The 19,369-nt window shown below is 60.9% G+C and overlaps 1 protein-coding gene across 2 annotated transcripts; it reads left to right on the forward strand.

Annotated features, from left to right (window-relative positions):
* Nucleotides 1–1,544: 1,544 nt before the first annotated feature.
* TTYH1 (tweety family member 1) lies at nucleotides 1,545–16,198 on the forward strand. 2 transcript variants are annotated; one of them, XM_043900290.1, is made up of 14 exons: nucleotides 1,547–1,788; nucleotides 4,634–4,812; nucleotides 6,689–6,800; nucleotides 7,613–7,833; nucleotides 9,675–9,770; nucleotides 10,982–11,054; nucleotides 12,804–12,879; nucleotides 13,343–13,398; nucleotides 13,535–13,627; nucleotides 13,953–14,045; nucleotides 15,233–15,375; nucleotides 15,501–15,546; nucleotides 15,668–15,748; nucleotides 15,856–16,198. In XM_043900290.1, the coding sequence occupies exons 1-13, from the start codon at nucleotides 1,663–1,665 to the stop codon at nucleotides 15,704–15,706; spliced, it is 1,353 nt and encodes a 450-aa protein (XP_043756225.1). In that variant the 5' UTR covers nucleotides 1,547–1,662; the 3' UTR covers nucleotides 15,707–15,748; nucleotides 15,856–16,198. The 2 variants fall into 2 exon arrangements, with proteins under 2 accessions (XP_043756227.1, XP_043756225.1); XM_043900292.1 differs by lacking the exon at nucleotides 15,501–15,546 and having other exon boundaries at nucleotides 1,545–1,788.
* The last annotated feature ends 3,171 nt before the right edge of the window (nucleotides 16,199–19,369 follow it).

The following is a 19,369-nucleotide window of genomic DNA, read 5'->3' on the forward strand; positions in this document are numbered from 1 at the left end:
CATCACCACCTTCACCATCACCTTCACCATCACCATCTTCACCATCACCATCTTCATCATCACCACCTTCACCATCACCTTCACCATCACCATCTTCATCATCACCACCTTCACCATCACCTTCACCATCACCATCTTCACCATCACCATCTTCATCATCACCACCTTCACCATCACCACCTTCATCCTCACCCTCACCATCACCTTCATCCTCAGCTTCATCACCACCACCTTCATCATCATCACCACCTTCACCATCACCACCTTCATCCTCACCCTCACCATCACCAGCAGTCACTATTATTACCATCCTCCTCACCCTCACCATCCTCATTGCAGCATCGCCATGGGCAGCCCCATAATTATCACCATTGTCATTACCATCCTGACCCCCCCAACCACCACCATCACCACCACCGTTATTTTCCTCCCTGGTCATGAGATGGGTAACGCCCCCCCCCCAGGCCTTTCTCACCAATCTGAAGCAAAATATTGGGGCCATATGGGTGGAGCACCACCTCCCCTTTCTCCAACCCCCCCACCCCGGCCCATCCCATCTCCCCACTTCAAGAGAGGCTGTGTATGGGGACCCAGGTAGCAAAACCTAGCTAGCCCAGCTAAGGTGTGGGGGAACCCCTAGGACAGTTTCCTGGGAACTTAACTTCAGCAGTGACTGGCTGGGTGGTGGTGTTGAGGTGGCCGGGTCATCTCTGCTTCCGCCTGTATCAGTGTGACATCGGTGGTTTCCTGTTAAGACTCAGCAGACATAGTGGCTGGAAAAATACTCCATAAACTGTAAAATGAATGACAAAGGGCAGGGCGACCTTCACACACATGGAAGTAACGGTTAATCAGTTTAGAGACGTTCTTTAACACATGGGAGGCATCCTTATAAAGATGGGAGGGGTCCCCAAATGGGTGAGCAGCGTTGTTGTTTGAGTGGGAAGAATCCTTCTACACTTACACAGACATGTGGGTGCACACTCCAGAGTGGTCTGTACACAGTCACGTGGGTGCGCACTCTGGAGTGGTCTGTACACAGACCTGTCGGTTCGCACTCTGGAGTGGTCTGTACACATAGGGAGGTTTGTGTAGAGAAGCTGTGTCCTTATACAGACTTGAGTGGGGAAAGGCTTTTAAGCCAAATGGGTTGCAGGTGAGAATACGCTCATGGCAGTGAGGAATTTTACTGATGCAATTGACCATTCTTGGTAACTGATTTGTAAAATGCTGTGCAAATACTGGCGACCCAGATCCGAGGGTTCTTCCTGAAGATAAAGGGATCGTGGAGCTGTAGGGTGATACGACAGTACGCGCGGCCCTCTGCTGGATGTCGCTCTTCAGCCCAGCCCTGCCGGGCGCCTCCTGGAGCGAAGCGGTGCCAGAGCGCGGGCCGCAGGTGGCGGTGGCCCCCGAGGCGCGGGGCGCGGGGAGCCGGGCTCGCACTGCCGCAGTGCGCCCCGCGGCCGCCAGGGGCAGCACCGGCCCCGCCCGGCCGCGCCGCCCCCCTCCTCCCCCAATCTCCGCCCCCCACCCCCTCCCTCCCCCCGCGCGCTCCCCCGAGCCCGGAGCCCCGGCAGACCCCGCTCAGCCCGCGCCCCGCTCCGCAGCCCAGGCGCCCGCAGCCCCGGCGTCGGCCCCACGGAGCCTTCCCCGGGGGCCATGGGGGCGCCCCCGGGCTACCGACCCTCGGCTTGGGTCCATTTGCTCCATCAGCTGCCCCGCGCCGACTTCCAGCTCCGGCCGGTGCCCAGCGCCTTCGCGCCCCAAGAACGAGAATACCAGCAGGTGGGAGCGGTCAGGGGGTCTGTGGGAGGGTGGTCGCCAGAGCTTCTGGGTCCCGCGGGAGAAGGGGCTGGGGGCCGATTCCTGTGTTCTCTGGGGGTGGGAGCCGGGCCCGGACTTTGGGGTACCCGAGGGAGCAGGAGGGTGGTTACCCGTAGCTGGAGGTTCCCCTGGGATGAGCGCAGGGAGCCAGACCCCTAGCTCCTTAAATAAGGTGGGGGCTGGGGCCTGGGCCCCAGGGTCCCAGAGGAGGGAGGGGACAGGGGACCGTGGATTCCCGGGTCTCAGAGAGGATGCCTGGGAAGGTCGTCATCAGAGGGGTAGGTCCACCGCGTCCTAAAGGATGACCCTTCCCTCCTGGGATCGGGGCAGTCCAGTTAAACACGTCCCAGTTCAAGCGGGACCCAGGAGACAGGCGCTGGCATGGTGGAGGGGAAGAGGCTGGGGGTTGCGGCGCTTCTGGGACCGAATCGAAACCTGAAATGGGGCAGGGGGTGTGAGGGGTCTTAGGGCCAGAGCTGGGAAAACCACTTGGAGATTCTGGGAGAGGAGACCTCCAGCCAGTCCCGGGACGGGAGGGGCGGGCTGGGGACGAGGTTCGGTTTGGGGGCTGGAGGGAGACAGAAACGCGGCCAGAGGGTGGGGCTGGGTGGGAGCCTTCAGGAAACCGGGGTGCCTGGGGAAGGGGGCCCAGCCTGGGTCACGCTCCACTCGGAGCGAAAGAACGGGGTCCCCTGACCCAGTTTAATTCAAGTCCTTGACTTTGAGATTAATGAGCAAGGCTTGGCTGAGCTGGGGGCGGGGCGGGGGTGGGGAGGATGGTGGAGCCTCGGGGTGGGTCCCGGGCTCTGCCTGTGAGGTCTGGACCTCTCCGATAGGTCCTGGGAAGCTCCCGGGACAGGGGGCTGGGGCTTGGCCGGCTTCGGAGGAGGGGGGTCCCAGGAAAGCAGAGCGGGGATGAGTGCTGTGTTCTGAGCTATTTGGGTCATGGCTGGACTGAGCTGGCCGTAAGCAGCTCCTCCCCGCCCGCTCCCCGCCACCCTCTCCCCCCAACGCGGCGACCGCCAGCCCCGCGCCCACGGCCTCCTGCTTGCCCAGCCCGGCCCACGGACACCTGCTCATGGCCAAGCAGACCTTCCCGCGCCGGTGCCCACTGGGCCACCACCAGAAGCACTCGGGGAAACCCACTGCGCCCCATAGTCGACAGCACTGGGACCCGCGGGCGGGAGGGGACATCGCCCCCTAGGGGGAGCACCCTGAGGAGACAGCCGGGACGATAATCAGGGGCTGGGCACCACTGTGCTGGGGGGACACACTCACGCCCAGCCAGACACGCATTCGCACACATGCATGCACACACAGACATTCACACTCACATAGGCACACATATACACCCATATACAAGGCCTCCCAGGTGGCGCTAGTGGTAAAGGACCCGCCTGCAATGCAGGAGACATAAGAGACGTGGGCTCAGCCCCTGGGTGGGGAAGACCCCCTGGAGGAGGGCACAGCCACCTGCTCCACAGTTCTTGCCCGGAGAACCCCAGGGACAGAGGAGCCTGGCGGGCTACAGTCCCTGGGGTCACAGAGAGCGGGACACGACTGAGCGACTTAGCAAGCCAGCAAGCACACCCATATACAGACAGACATTCTTGCAACACTCACCCATGCACACACATGTACCACTCACGTATGCACACATTCACACACTCGTGTGTTCACCCAGACACACTGACACCTGCATTCACATACTACCTCTCTCTCACATACACACACCCCATCACCACCAGAGACTACTCACAGATTCAAGGAATTGTGCTCAGAACCGCACAAGTGCACACAGATCACCCCCTCACACCTGCACACACAGGCGCTCCCATAAAAACACACATGCACACTCACCGACACACCCAGCACGCACACCCCAGCGTGAGGACGAGGCAGAGCCAGGACTCAGCGCCCGTGAGTCCAGAAGTCTGAGTCTGCTGCCACTCTTGCCCCCACGTGCTGTGTGGCTGAAGGGAAAGCGCAGCCCCTCTCTGGGCTTCTGGGCAGAGCCCAGAACTGCGGTGGAAAAGCCTGCCTCCGACAGGAGAGCCCCGTCTGTGCAAGGCTCCTCTCCCCACCCCTGTCCTCCCGCCTTTGGATCTGTCTCCGTCTCCATCTCTCTCGTTCCCTGAGTTTCTCCTTCCCGCCCCCCGCACTCCGTGTGAGTCTCCCCCATCCTGTCTTTCTCTCCCCTCCCCCTGCTGGCCCTCACCCTCAGCCTCCCTTCCCCATCTCTGAGGCGTGTGCACACGCACACTGTCAGGGAAGCTGTCATGCCCTCCCCCTGAGGCCCTGGGTGACAGACTCACTGCGGTGGGTGTGCAGAGCTCAGCCTCGGGGGAGAGTGGGGAGGACCAGCGGGAGGAGGGAGGAGGAAGCCTACCACCCTCAGCCCCAGACACACCACCGGGAGTCCGCAGCGCCCCCACCAGCCCCCTGAGCCGCCACGGTTCCGGGGTCCAGGTCTCTCCATGTCCTCACATGGAGCTTCGTTCCAACTACCTGGTTTGGCTGGGGAGGAAACCGAGGCTCAGAGAGAGGACAAGCCCTCTGAAGGTCACACAGCCTTTGGAGGGCAGAGCAGAACTGGAACCCAAGACCCGGGTCTTCCAGCTGGAAGCTCCCTCCAACCCTAGGTTACACAGCCCCAGCACAGACCTGAAAACCACGGGGTGGGCTTGCCCCTCATCTCGCCAGGATGCCCGCCACCTGCACTGAGGTCTCAGACCCAGCACGTCCAGCCACTCGGGGAGGGCGCGCAGAGCCCCTCTGACGCCCTGTCACCCACCTCCTTCCCCAGGCCCTGCTGCTGGTGGCGGCCTTGGCAGGCCTGGGCTTGGGCCTGAGCCTCATCTTCATTGCTGTCTACCTCATCCGCTTCTGTTGCTGCCGGCCTCCCGAGCCCCCCGGGGCCAAGAGCCCCCCGCCAGGGGGAGGGTGCATCACCTGGAACTGCATCGCTGCCCTTCTCGTCGGCTGGTAATGGGGCCCCAGGGTGGGCGGGCAGGGGGACAGGGCCCCCCAACCTCTCTATCGTCAGCCTACCTGGTGGTGTCCCAGCAGGGACACTTGCTCTCCCATTTGATGGATGGAGAAACTGAGGCCAAGAGAGGAGATGTGACTTCCCTGGCAGGATGGGGTAGGGGCTGAAGGCTGGGCAGTGAGACCGCTGGGGTTGATGTCTCTGAGTGGACTAGCTGTGTGACCTGAGGGAGTGATGTAACTCCTCCAGGCCTCAGTTTCCACATCTCTAGAATGGGCACTATTGTCACACCCACCTCCCAGTTGTGGTGAGGGTGAGTGACATGTCTGGTGCCTGGTCCCCAGCTGGGCTCTGTAAATGTGAACTAGTGATGTCATTCGTTAACTCACTGATCCTCATTCAGCAGTTATTTCCTGAGTATCTACAACAGTCCCAGGGGAGCCTGACCAAGCCAGACAAGGGCCCTGCCCTCATGGAGCCAGTGATGGCCCCGTCAGGGACGGTAGGGGATGCCTGTGACCCCAGAGCAGACCCGAGCTGGCCTGACTCCTCCCCACGGTGACGTGGCTGGACTCAGAGTTGTCATGACCGGTTCTGAAGAGGGAGGCTCAGAGAGAAGCAACTTTTCAAGGTCGCCTGGGCCAGGTGGCAGACTAAAGTTTCAGACCCAAAAGCCTCTAGGAGCCCAGGGCCGCCTCCTGGGGTACCACCAGAGCGGAGAGGGACAGGGCACCTGAGGACACACTGGGTACCCAGGGCTAGCCTTGAGGGCGGCCCCTTCCCAGCAGGGCACCCCCCACCACTCAGGACAGACCAGGGCGCTCAAGACCTGACCCTCGAGTGGGGGCTGGGGGTCAGCAGGGCAGGCAGTGGCAGAGAGTTGGCACCCGCTTCTCCCCGCAACAAACTGGGTTCTGCCACCCTGCAGGGAGCCCTCGTGTGGGGCTTTGGGGGTGCGGGCGGGGGCTAGGGCTTCTCCTTGGGATCTCTAAAGTGGGGGTGGACTGGGGAGGTGGACAAAGGCCCCGCGGGGGAGCGGCACAGCCAGCCCCGCGGCCTGGGAACAAGAGCAGCTTTGTGGGACCGTGGACAATGGGTAGCGGCCGGTGTCCGATCCCAGGGCTGGGGGCGGGGCAGCGGGGCCCTCGCTGGGAGCCGTGAGGGTGTGCGTCCGGGCCTCCTCCACCCCAGCGCGGCCCTGGCTCCCCTCCGCAGAGGGACACAGCGCGTTGGGGGTGAGGGGAGATTGGAGACCGTATTCAGGCCCCACAATGGAGCTCTGTCTGCTGGCAACTGAGGTGGGGGGGGGAGCGCCCAGCTTCTGGCCCATCAGCCCACATTCCCTTGCTTCCCTCCCAGCTGTCCAGACACTTGGGTCCCCAGGGGAGGGGGAAGGCTGGGAGCTCCAGGCTCCGGGACCCGCAGGAAGTGGTGGCCCCATGGAACCCCCAGGAGGCGGGGCAGAGGATGGCTGGAGCCTGAAGGGACAGGTGCTGAGGGCCCTGGATGTTTGGGGGAAAGAAGAGAGGGGCTGCGGGTGGGGCTGGCAGACCCCAGAGCTGAGAACTTCCCACTCTGGGGCTGGGCACGACAGGGTTTCACTCCGGGGAGGTGCGAGTTAAATCTGGGGGCCCCCCTCCCCGCCACCTCTCCACCCACCATTAGCATCACAATGACGTCCCTGGGCCGGGGGAGTGAGACCTTCTCGGTTACCTTGGCAACCAGTGGGGGCCAGGCTGGAGACGTTCCTTTCCCACGAAGGGCTGGACCAATGGGATGGGGTGGGAGGCGTGATTGGGTGTGTGAGGAGGTTGGGGGGCGGCCCCCAGGGTCCCAGGACCGGTTGTGATTTCCCTTCCCTCCTCCTCTTAGCGCTGGCATTGGCATCGGTTTCTATGGCAACAGTGAGACCAGCGATGGGGTGTCCCAGCTCAGCTCTGCACTACTGCATGCCAACCACACGCTCACCGCCATTGACCACCTGGTGAGGAGACCAGGCACGGGCCAGACCCCAGACCCACACCCAGACTGCTTCCCCACACCTGGCCAAAGGAACCCCCACCCCACCCTCCACGAGACAGGATCTGAACTCAGAGCTGAGACCCCAGGTTCAGAATGTCAGGTTCCAACATGCAGATCTCAGACTGTCCACCCAACCCCCCAACCCTGACAGCCAGTCAGGGCTCCACGCATGGCACCCTCAGAACCTCAGCCCAGATCTGGGACTAGAGACTCAAACCCAGGCCCCCAGACCCATTGCATCCCCAGCCCTGGGCTTCAATTCACAGCCCAGACCTTTCAGAGACCAAACACCAAGACCCTGCCCCCAGGGCAGATCCAGGGCCAGAGACCTGGCCCCTGGCCAAGTGCGAGGCGGGAGACCTGAACGCTGAGACCCAGGACGCAGCCAGGAAGCCTCTCTCTGACCCCCACGATTCCAGACGCGAGGCCGAGACCCAGCCCGACCTCAGACATTAGACTTCATGTCCAGTTGCAGCCCTGGGTGGCAGAACCCAGACTTGCGGCCCCAGCCTCAGTCCTAGGATGCCAGGCTTCATCTCAGCCCTGGGGCTCACCCGCTCACCTCTCCAACTCCTGGAAGAAGCCACAGAAGCGCACATGCCAGGCAGGGTCCCCTCCTTCGCTTCCTGCATCCTCAGATGCCCTAGTGCCCAATCCCAGGGATCCGGCCCGGCTCACTCCTGCTTCACCCCCGCCACCCTGGCCCTGCCATCCCGCCCAGAGGACACCCTCCCCTGACTCCAGACGCCCCCCTCCCTCCGTCCCTGCGCCCAGGTGCTGGAGATGGTGGAGAGGCTGGATGAGGCCGTGAGGACTGAGCTGACCACACTGGAGGAGGTGCTGACACAGCGCATGGAGCTGGTGGCTGCCGCCCGGGGCGCCCGGCGGCAGGCGGAAACCATGGCCCAGCAGCTCCAGGGGCTGGCCTTCTGGCGGGGGGTGCCCCTGAGCCCCCTGCAGGTGGCCGAGGATGTGTCCTTTGTAGAGGAGTACAGGTGGGTGGGCTCTCTTCCTGTCCTGGGTGGAAAAATTAGGTAGGAGATGAGAACAGGAGGGTCTGGGGACAGAGACTGGCAGTTTTTGGATTGGGGGGCGGGGGGCGGGGACCGGTCATTCCAGGAAGGCCACAAGGAGAAGGTAACATTTGAAGGAAGGGAGGGAACCAGTTATTTGGACATCGGACAGCCACCAATCCCAGTGGCCAACACGGCGGAGTCCTCGTCGCTTCGTCCGCTAGGAATGATTTCTTTTGTGCATCCAACACCTGGGGCCCCAACCAGACTTAGGGGCAGAGAGACAGGGAAGACTTTTGACCTGGATTCTGTGCTCCAGGGGGGAGGCAGACCTGGGTTGAAGCAGCCCATTATGCGGATGCCAACTGTGGGCATCAGACAGGCCTGTGTCCCAGTGAGTTCAAGTTCTGGGTTATGACCAAGTCCAGAGGCCACAGCTCCATTTCAGGGAGGCTGGGGGTAGGAGTGTAGGCTTTGCCAGGGTGAGCCAGACTCACCGTCTACAAGAAATAGCTGCTGGATACACCCAAGAATCAACCTGCAATGCCGGAGACGCAGGAGATGTGGGTTGGATCCCTGCGTGGGGAAGATTTCCTGGAGGAGGGCATGGCAACCCTCTCCAGTGTTCTTGCGTGGAGAATCTCTTGAAGCCTGGGGGACTACAGTCCACTGGGTCGCAAAGAGTCGGACACGACTGAGCAACTACGCATGCGTGCACGCGTAGTCATGCATGCACGCGTAGTCATGCATGCATGTGAGACTGTCCGGCGCTCGGGAGTCCTTCGGGGGTACGGCTGGTTCTCCCAGAGGGAGAATTTTGCTGGAGTTCACGGAGGGTTAGGACAGAAGTGCCGCCTGCCCCTTACAGAAAGTGAGTGGGGCTGGAGCACGTGAGCTGTCAGTGGCAATGTAGGGAACCTGGAGGTCAGCTGGAGCCACTGGGCCCAGCTTCCCCCTCCTGGAGACAGCCTGACCCTCCCACAGTCCGGGGAAGGAGTGCACAGTCAGTCCCCACGGGGGTCTGAGCAGAGGCTGCCATGGAGAAGGTGGGGGCTCCCTTGCTACCCTGCCCGCGTGGGGACCGCTGAGAACGCTGCTATTTATTGAGCGTCTCCCATGGGCCAGCACTGTGCTGTAGGCTCACCGGCTTTGTCCTCTGCAGTCCGCGTGTCGATCATTAACTAATACTGAATTCTTCAGTACCCTTTAGAGTCCCCTGATTCGCGTTCAAGCCAATGTTTAGGCGCGCCCACATGCTCGGCACGCTCCTCGGTGCTTTCTGGGTTCTCGGCTTTACGACAGCCTTAGGAAGTAGGCGCTGCTCTTCTCCCCAAGAGCTACCGGCGGGGAAACCGAGGTACAGAAGTCGCAGGCAGGCAGGAAGCAGAGTGGTGGCATTGCGGCCCGGCCCACCGGCCTGCAGACGCCGAGCCCTTGGGTTGTGCCCTGGGATGCTGGATGCAGGCCTGGGAACAAGTCCCGCTAAGACTCTCCAGCCTGGGGTGAAGGGGCTGGGGCTCCGAGAGGCCAAATCACGGGTGCCAGTCACGGGGCTGTGCGTGGCTTGGTGCCGGTGCGGTTACAGTGATCTGCCTCAGGCCCTGTGCTCTAAATGGCAATAGTGACCGGCCCCCCGTGCACCTGTTTCACAGATGAGCTTGGCTGAGGCCTAGAGACTGGGCGTCAGGGAGATCACAGAGATCCAGGCAGATGTGGGCCATCGTGAGGGTGCTGTCACCTTCTGCATGTCCCAGTCCAGGAGCCTGGACGCCCGAAAGGCTGGGTTGACTGCTTCTGCCTCCCCCCTGTTGCCCCCTCCTCAGGTGGCTGGCCTACGTCCTCCTGCTGCTCCTGGAGCTACTGGTCTGTCTCTTCACCCTCCTGGGCCTGGCGAGGCAGAGCAAGTGGCTGGTGATCGTGTAAGTCCAGGTGGCCTTCCTGGCGGTGGTGCACGTCACAGGGCGAGATCCCACGGCACTCTTGTGAGAGGGGCCGCCGTCTTTCCGAGGCTCACGCTGGTTTCATTCCCTTGTCCCAAAACCTCCAGAGAGTTCCTGGGTGGGCAGGCATGTAGGGGCCCAGAGAGGCCCAGGAGGGGCTGGGGCAGCAGACTGTCCTTGTGACAGGGAGTGCACCAAAGTCCCAGAAAAGCAATAATAGTAATAATGCTTCTGCTGAGGACGGGGGTGATCACTGCCCCCTTTGGTTGCCATGACAACACTGTGACCCAAGGTGCTGTCAGAGGTCTGTCTGGCAGGCAGATGAGGGCTGTGAGGCAGAAGCCTGTCTCGTGGTGCATGGAATTAAGGACCACACTCTTACTGAAAGGTTCGTTCTGTATGCCTGATGCTCTTCTGGAACCCTCGCGTTGACCTTACAAAGAGGTCCTTCCCATTTCCCCATTTAACAGAAAGGGAGACTGGTGATCAGAGAGGTTAGGTAACTTGCCCAGGATTGCACAGCCAGAAAGTGCTGGAGCTGAGATTCCACCCAGGCCAGCCTATCCCACTCAGAGGAGCCCTTGTATCCTCTCTGGCCCTGAGGGGGCCCACATTGGTGCCCACCACCATCCCCACGCTCCCCCCTGGGGTGAGCAGGCCTGCTATCCCATCCAGGCCCTCCTCTGAAGCTTGGGGATGGTAAGCATGGCAGGTGGTCTGGGACTTGGGGCTGGGCCTTCAGTGTGACCCCCTGCAGGCTCCCTTCTCGCTCACGGACCACCTTCCAATGCTGATCCATCCCCCCACAAAGAGAAAAACCAGGAGGTGTTTTCAGCCCTGAGCTGAGTCCACTCCTGGGCTGAGCTGGAGTCTGACCAATGGATGAAGCTGGGAGCGAGCTCCTGTGGAATTCAGAGCTGGGCACTGGGGCCCAGGGCCGGGAAGTCGCCCTCCCATGGTCCCACAGTCCGGAGCAACCCCCACCTCCCAGAAGGGCCAGATGTTCAGTTTGACGTCAACACCTACAGGCCCACCCTCTCCCTGCCCACTGCTCTGCCCCTAACTGTTATCCTCTTGGCTCCAGAGATTGGTGGGGAGGGGTGGGGCTGTGATGTGATCTGGGGTGGGAAGTGGTGAGGTGGGAGATTAGGAACCCCAGAACTCCAATCCCACCCCTCCTCCCCCACTAGGATGACGGTGATGAGTCTCCTGGTTCTGGTCCTGAGCTGGGGCTCCATGGGCCTGGAGGCAGCCACAGCCGTGGTGAGCACCAGGGGGTGGGGGTGGGGGTGGGGTGGGGACAGGCCCCTGGGCTCCAAGACTCCAGAGGCTGAAGGCCCGTGACTCCCAGACCTGGGGAGGAGGCGGACAGAGGCCTCAGACCCTGAGAGACAAGACTTGGGAGACAGGTTCACAGGTTCTGCGGTTTGAAGCCAGTGTTCTAGGTGCTGAGGGGCTGGAGTCCTGGACACCCAGGTCTGAGGGAGGAGGGGCCGGGGGCCTGGATCTTGGGGCTGAGGGAGGAGGGGCTGGGGTCTGGACCCCCGGGTCTGAGGGAGGAGGGGCCGGGGGCCTGGATCCTGGGTCTGAGGGAGGAGGGGCTGGGGGGTCTGGATCCTGGGTCTGAGGGAGGAGGGGCTGGGGTCTGGACCCCCGGGTCTGAGGGAGGAGGGGCTGGGGGCCTGGATCCTGGGTCTGAGGGAGGAGGGGCTGGGGGGTCTGGATCCTGGGTCTGAGGGAGGAGGGGCTGGGGGCCTGGATCCTGGGTCTGAGGGAGGAGGGGCCGGGGTCTGGACCCCCGGGTCTGAGGGAGGAGGGGCTGGGGGGTCTGGATCCTGGGTCTGAGGGAGGAGGGGCTGGGGTCTGGACCCCCGGGTCTAAGGGAGGAGGGGCAGGGGGTCTGGACCCCCCTGTCTGAGGAGGAGGGACTGGGGGCCTGGATCCTGGGTCTGAGGGAAGAGGGGCCGGGGTCTGGACCCCCCTGTCTGAGGAGGAGGGACTGGGGGCCTGGATCCTGGGTCTGAGGGAGGAGGGGCTGGGGTCTGGACCCCCCTATCTGAGGAGGAGGGACTGGGGGCCTGGATCCTGGGTCTGAGGGAGGAGGGGCTGGGGGCCTGGATCCTGGGTCTGAGGGAGGAGGGGCCGGGGTCTGGACCCCCGGGTCTGAGGGAGGAGGGGCTGGGGGCCTGGATCCTGGGTCTGAGGGAGGAGGGGCTGGGGGCCTGGATCCTGGGTCTGAGGGAGGAGGGGCCGGGGTCTGGACCCCCGGGTCTGAGGGAGGAGGGGCAGGGGGTCTGGACCCCCCTATCTGAGGAGGAGGGACTGGGGGCCTGGATCCTGGGTCTGAGGAGGAGGGGCTGGGAGCCTGGATCCTGAGTCTGAGGGAGGAGGGGCTGGGGGGTCTGGACCCCGGGTCTGAGGGAGGAGGGGCAGGGGGTCTGGACCCCCCTGTCTGAGGAGGAGGGACTGGGGGCCTGGATCCTGGGTCTGAGGGAGGAGGGGCAGGGGGTCTGGATCCTGGGTCTAAGAGAGGAGGGGCTGGGGGGTCTGGACCCCCGGGTCAGAGGAGGAGGGGCTGGGGGCCTGGATCCTGAGTCTAAGGGAGGAGGGGCTGGGGGGTCTGGACCCCCGGGTCAGAGGAGGAGGGGCCGGGGTCTGGACCCCCGGTCTGAGGGAGGAGGGGCAGGGGGTCTGGACCCCCCTATCTGAGGAGGAGGGACTGGGGGCCTGGATCCTGGGTCTGAGGGAGGAGGGGCGGGGGGTCTGGACCCCCGGGTCTGAGGAGGAGGGGCTGGGGGCCTGGATCCTGGGTCTGAGGGAAGAGGGGCTGGGGGCCTGGATCCTGGGTCTGAGGGAGGAGGGGCGGGGGGTCTGGACCCCCGTGTCTGAGGGAGGAGGGGCCGGGGTCTGGACCCCTGGGTCTGAGGAGGAGGGGCTGGGGGCCTGGACCCGGTGGCGGTGGCATGTGGGGCGGGGGCGTGTCTGTCCGAGCCCCCTCTGTGCCGCTCTCAGGGCCTCAGTGACTTCTGCTCCAGTCCAGACAGCTACATCCTGAACCTGACCCAGGAGGAGACCGGCCTTAGCTCAGGTGATCACACCTCCGGGGGCGCGCCCTGCATCCTCAGGCCTCTACGCCTGGGGTGGGGTGGGGGTGCCAGCCCTGCCCAGTTCTGCCCAGCAGAAGCTCTCAGCACATGCCCTGGCGGGCTGGAAATGAGGGAAGGGATAAAGATGCTGAGAAAAAGGGTCAGGGAGAGGGGCGGGCTGGGCCACTTGAAGAAAGTGGGGGAGCACAGTTGGGTCAGGGCAGGTGCAGAAGCAGCACTGTGGGGTGTTCAGATCAGCGCATTCGGGCTGTGGCTGCAGCAGAAGGGAGTCCGCTGGAGCAGAGTGGGGGCGCGGAGGACTAGGGGCTCGGAGAGCGAGGCCAGCGGGACCACAGGAGGGCCCTCCCTGAGCGGGGAGGGTGGAAAGTGTGGCCCTGCCCCGCCGCCTGTCCGCGGGGGGGATCCCGGGGCTCACGGCCTCCCTTCTCTTCCTTCCCGCTTCAGACATCCTGAACTACTATTTCCTCTGCAACCAGGCCGTCTCCAACCCCTTTCAACAGGTTAGGGCTGCGGGCGAGGGAGCCGGGGGAGGAGGGCGCGGCTGAGGCCTGGATTTAGGAGCCCGGGTGTGGGAGGAGAGGGGGCGGGGGGGGCGTCAACCGCTGGGCCCTCCTCCCTCCCTCCGTCTTCTCGCAGAGGCTGACTCTGTCCCAGCGAGCTCTGGCCAACATCCACTCCCAGCTGCAGGGCCTGGAGCGGGAAGCTGTGCCCCAGTTCCCTTCTGCGCAGGTCGGCGGGCCGGGTGCTACCCCTGCACCCCAACTCCCAGGCGGAGGAGGGGCCGGGGCCTGGAGCGGTGGGGAGTCTTAGGAAGGGGCGGGTCAGCGATCGGGGGCGGGGCCCACGAAGGGGCAGGCCGAGGCTGTGGGTGGGGCCCCGGGGCGTGGGGCGGACGGAGAGGGCGGGGCCTAGATGTATGGGCGGAGTCTTAGGAAGGGGCGGGCCGGCGTCTGTGGGCGGGGCCCAGGGCGTGGGGCGGGTATAAGGGGCGGGACCTGGCGCGGTGGGCGGAGCCCGGGGAGTTCCTGGTATAACCACCCCCTTCCCTCCGCAGAAGCCTGTGCTGTCCTTGGAGGAGACGCTGAATGTGACAGAAGGAAGCTTCCACCAGTTGGTGGCACTGCTACATTGTCGTGGCCTGCACAAGGTGACCCCTGTCCCCCTCCCCAAGTTATGCTCCCAGGGGAGCCTCTGCCTGGACCCGGAAACCTAGGCCTCTTCTTGTGGCTTCCTGCCCCTACCCTCCACAACCCTTCCTCCAGCAAGTCCTTCTGGACTCCAAGCACTCCTCACGCCGGCACCTCTGCTCCTGACGGCCGCAGAGCCTCTTCCCTCTCCCCATAGCAGCCGGGAGCTCAGCGAGTCTTTTAAACGCAATCTGATCTTCTTCCTCCGCTTAGAAGCCTCCAGCAGTTCCCCCAGCCTGCAGATTAAAGTACTGGTTTCTCTCCTGACCTCCGGGGGCCCTTGTGGTTAGCCCTGGCTGGTTTCCGGCCTCAGCCCTTTGCACCCCCATCCTCCCGGCCCCCGCCCCCTCCCCCTCGGGGAGCGGTCAGGGACTTCCCACCGCAGGGTTCCTTCCTGCCTGTACCATCTCTGCTTTAGCGGGGAGGGGAGGGGCGCCCAGTACTACTTTCCAAACGGCCGCTCTCATCAGCTCCTCGTGGTCTGAAGTGACCTTCTGGGGCTTGGTTACCGAAGTCCCCCCGGCGCTTGGAGCAGCGCCTGGCTCCGAGCAGGCCGTCTGTCATTCAGGCCAGTTCCTGCTGAATGACTGAGGGCCTGGCATTCAGGAATCGCTGGTTTCTAGAGATGACGGCCGTGTCAGCCAGTGTTTACTGAGCAGGCCTTACCGTGCAGGGGGGCAGGTCTACGCCAGTTGTTTTGCTAAAGCCTTCTTCTCAGTGTTGTTCTAAGCCAGGGATTTTTGCCCTGGGGGACAGTTGGCAGTGTGTGGAGACATACTTGGGGGTCTCAGCCCCGAGAGAGGGTGCTGTGGGCGGAGGCCAGGGATGCATCCCCCCCCCCCAAAAAAAACACACAGTGTGGGAAGTGTCCGGGACGAGAAGCCCGGCACTCAATCAGGGCCAAGCTGCGGAGGCGGCTGGGCGTGGGGTGGTGGATTCTCAGTGATGGACGCATGACTGCGGTCATGCCTGCAGGTGTGATAAACGACAGTGACCACAGCACCTACCATGCGCTGAGCGCTTCCCGTGACAGGAGAGAAAACTGTGGCAGAGAGAGGCTGAGGGGTTTTCTCAGTGAGGCACAGCTGGGTGGATGGCCTGGGCCGTGGGCACTGCCCGCTGACCCCTCCCATCTCTCCCGTCCCAGGACTATGGCGCAGCCCTGCGCGGCCTGTGTGAAGACACCCTGGAAGGACTGCTCTTTCTGCTGCTCTTCTCCCTCCTGTCTGCCGGGGCCCTGGCCACCGTCCTCTGCAGCCTGCCCCGCGCCTGGGCCCTCTTCCCGCCCAGGTCAGGGGGGAGGGGGCTGAGGTTCTGGGGGAGGGGATGGGGAGCACCATGGAGCCACTGCTGGGGACCACGCCCTCACGGGTCCCCCTTCCTGCTTCTCTGCTACTCCCCTTGTTGCACCCCAGTGACGACTATGAGGACACAGACGATGATGACCCTTTCAACCCTCAGGTACCGGACCCCCGGGGTCTGAGGGAGCAGGGGCTGGGGGCCTGAAGTCCTGGTCTGAGGGCCCACATCACCAAGCCCAGTTCCCTAGTCATGCCCTCCTCTACCCACATCTCCCTGGCAGGAATCCAAGCGCTTCGTGCAGTGGCAGTCATCAATCTGAGCCCTTTCTCCAGTCCAGACTGGAGCCTGGTCTCCGTTTCTGGTGAGCGTCTAGGCTGACACTGGCCTCCAGCCCCTGACCGCACCTCCTTCCCTTATTCCTTCCCTCCCTCCCACCTGCATCTGGTCCGTTTTTGCCTCTCTCTGCAGTTCCTTCCCCGGCTGCCGGAGAAGACCCCACTAACCCAGCCTCACTGGGCTCCCACCACTAACAATGCCCTGGCCACGGACACCTTAAACAGGACTGCCTCCCTGCCCTGCCCCTCTCCGTGTACTTAGCCCTGGAAGTAAGCCCAGGGGGCAGGCCAGGGCCTGGAGGCTTGGTGGGGAGAGGGGAGAAAGCCAGCCCCATCACCCCTCATCCCTGAAGGGATGAGAGTGCCCTCTGGCCCCCCGCCACACCCCAGAGGACTTAGGGCCCCTGCTCTCCACTTGCAGCACCCAACTTGGGAATGGGCTGATTTGAAATAAAAGGGAAGACTTTATTTTACAAGCAGCTGGGTCCTTATTTCTCCCTGATCTGGCCTCACAGTTGGGGGTGGGGGTGGGCAGAGCCCACCACCTCTGCTCCCAGCTGGCTTCCTGGCCCCCAGGTGTTTCTGCTCCTGTCCCGATGCTGCACCACTTTCTTTACCAAAAAAATCCCCCCTCCCCTGGCCCCCAATCTAAAGCAGCACACATGTCCTGACACAGGAAGAGACGAAGATCCCTGGAACAGAAGACAGTCTAGAAATAGATCTCAGAGTGTGTGTGTGTATGACAGAAGACAGATTTCAAGTCAGGGCAAAAATGCTGGTTTCAAAGGAATGCTGATATGATTAGCTTTCCATCTGGAAGAAAACAGTCTGCATAAAATATGGGCAAAAAAATCCAAATGCAGACGAGTAAGGGGCTTCCCTGGTGGCTCAGATGGTGAAGAATCCGCCTGCAGTGCGGGAGACCTGAGTTCCATCCTTGGATCTGGAAGATCCCCTGGAGGAGGGCATGGCAACCCACTCCAGTATTCTTGCCTGGAGAATCCCATGGACAGAGGAGCCTGGCGGGCTACAGTCCATGGGGTTGCAGAGTTAGGCACGACTGAGTGACTAAGCATAGCACAGCACAAGGGGACAGAAGTATTTCAAGAAAAAGGAGGAGACTCTTGTATCTCTTGGTTGGAGGGGGAGGGCTTTCAGTGAGATATCCTGAAGACAGAAATGAAAAAGTAACTTATTTGACAAATTGTGGAATGAGAAAAATACCATAAAATCCAGGGGGAAAATTAAAACAGCAACAACAATGAAATAGATAATTCTTAATACATACATATAAGCTGCAAAGTTACATCCACAGATCAAGAAAAAGACCACCCAACATAAAAATAAGCAAAGGAGAAGACCATTCAACGAAATGAAACACCAGGGGACAGACTAAAAGGCATTCAAACCCTGATGATTAGGAAGTGCACTTTGAAACTGGGCGTCTCCGGTGGCTCAGTGGTAAAGAATCTGCCTGCAGTGCAGGAGACCTGGGTTTGATCCCTGCGTCAGGAAGATCCCCTGGAGAAGGGCATGGCTACCTGCTCCAGTATTCTTGCCTGGAGAATCCCATGGACAGAGGAGCCTGGACTATACAGTCCATGGGGTCGCAAAAGAGTTGGACACAACTGAGCAACTAAATAAGAAGTTGGCTGTCTGGTGTGAATGTCCATCTATGTCTCTGTGGGAACACTGATGGGGTTACTCCTGATGCTGAGCAGGGTACTGAGGGTCATGTCCTCTGTGGAAAATAAACCAAATGTTCTCTCTTGGCAAAAGCCCGAAGGGTTTCAGGTCAAGGCCTGTTGGCGCAGAGCACCAGATGCCCAATGTGGGGCCTGCCATGGGGGGACTGCTCAATGCTTGCTAATCATTTCCATCTTGTGCACTGCAAGGAATGGTCAAGAAAGCCCTTGACGTGTGGGCCTGAAGCTGGGAAAGAGAAATGGACCATGGTTTCCAAAGAGGGACACCAGGGCCCACCCGCAGGTCACTCTCCTGACTGCGAGCTGTTTGATGCCCTGTTGAGGGGTTGGCCTGGAGGCTCTTCTAGCCACTTTGCTCTCAAATGCTGCCCTCTAGTGCCTCTAAGTCTGTGTTCAGAAGCCGATGCCCCTGGATGTGTTGGACATTCACAGAGTACTCTGAGATTCACGCTGCTTGATTTCCTGGGAGTCATAATTAACTGGGAAGCCTGGTGGCTCAGATGGTGAAGAGACTCCCTGTAATGCAGGAGACCCAGGTTTGATCTCCCCTGGAGAAGGGAATGGCTACTCACTCTGGTATTTGTGCCTGGAGAATTCCATGGACAGAGGAGCCTGCAGGATGCAGTCCTAATCAAGGGAAAAAACCATTTTGGTCTAACTTTAACAGAAGTTGAATCTATTTTCATTTTCTGGGCAAAGTGGTGAAATTCAAACAAAGTCTGCAGTTAACAATATTGTGCCAACGTTGGTGTCTTAAACAAACATACTACAGCATTGCAGGGAAACTGTAGGGTAGTCAGGACTGTGAATTATCTTTGCAACATTTATTGTAAGCCTATAAATTGCTCTAAAACGAAAATTTTAATTTAAAAAGTGAAGGGACAAAAAAAAGATCTCAACTGTGCTAATACTAACAAAATGACACGCAATTATCAACAGAAAAGTTTTTAAGAATAGAAAATCGGAAAGAAATCGCTGCTTCGTAAATACCACCTACTGCAACTACAGTGACCCGACCGTGAACTGCAGTGGATAATTCTATCATTCAGAATCGTGGGTGGGAACAGGATTACTGAAAAGATTACTTGCAAGGAATCTAGACGGGCCTTTTTAAATTGTGCGTGTGTGTGTCAAGTCGTTTCAGTCGTGTCCGACTCTTTGAAACAGTCTACCATGGACTGCAGCTCTCTGGCGTCCTCTGTCCATGGGATTCTCCAGGCAAGACTACTGGAGTGGGTTACCATGCCTTCCTCGAGGGAATCTTCCCTGACCCAGAAATCAAACCTGTGTCTCTTGTGTATCCTGCATTGGCAGACAGGTTCTTTACCAGTAGCGCCACCGGGAAAGCCTTCTTTAAACGGGAGGGTCCCAATTCTTCAGCCGGACAAGGATGGCCTTTCAGGACCTGCTACCTGCAAACATCTACAGACCTTTCTTTTTTTTTTTTTTTTTTTTTTTTAGTTGGAGGCTAATTACAATATTGTAGTGGTTTTTGTCATACATTGACATGAATCAGCCATGGATTTACATGTATTCCCCATCCCGATCCCCCCCTCCCTACAGACCTTTCTTGACGCCAGGACCCCTCACTTCTGTTCCAGAGCCACCGCCGCAATCCCCAAGCTACGCATGCTTCCCGCCCCTGTGTTTGCACACTTCATAGTCTCGGCCGGGTGCACCCTTCCAGTTTCATTTCCTAGGAAGTTCCTCTTTCCGGCCGGAAGCTGTTCTCAGGCCTTCTTTGGGTCCATCGTCCCACATCACTGCGCGGTGAGGACTCTCAGAACTACTCAGCACACCGATTAACACCTAGAAATAGTAATGGCTGCCACCAGCTGGGCCAAAACGAGGATGCCCGGGAGGGCGCGGGGCCCGAGCCCTCTACCGAGCGTGTCCCCTCAGGGCCACCGTCCACAGCCCTGCTTCCGCCTTGTCTTAAAA

Source organism: Cervus elaphus, chromosome 4 (assembly GCF_910594005.1).
Source record: "Cervus elaphus chromosome 4, mCerEla1.1, whole genome shotgun sequence".
In the NCBI taxonomy this organism is placed as follows: Eukaryota; Metazoa; Chordata; class Mammalia; order Artiodactyla; family Cervidae; genus Cervus; species Cervus elaphus.

Coding starts and splice junctions, on each gene's coding strand:
- TTYH1 (XM_043900292.1), top strand. CDS start 1,663: ATGGGGGCGCCCCCGGGCTACCGACCCTCGGCTTGGGTCCATTTGCTC. Junction 13,628..13,952: donor CCCAGTTCCCTTCTGCGCAG/GTCGGCGGGCCG, acceptor TTCCCTCCGCAG/AAGCCTGTGCTGTCCTTGGA. Junction 15,749..15,855: donor GAGCCTGGTCTCCGTTTCTG/GTGAGCGTCTAG, acceptor CTCTCTCTGCAG/TTCCTTCCCCGGCTGCCGGA.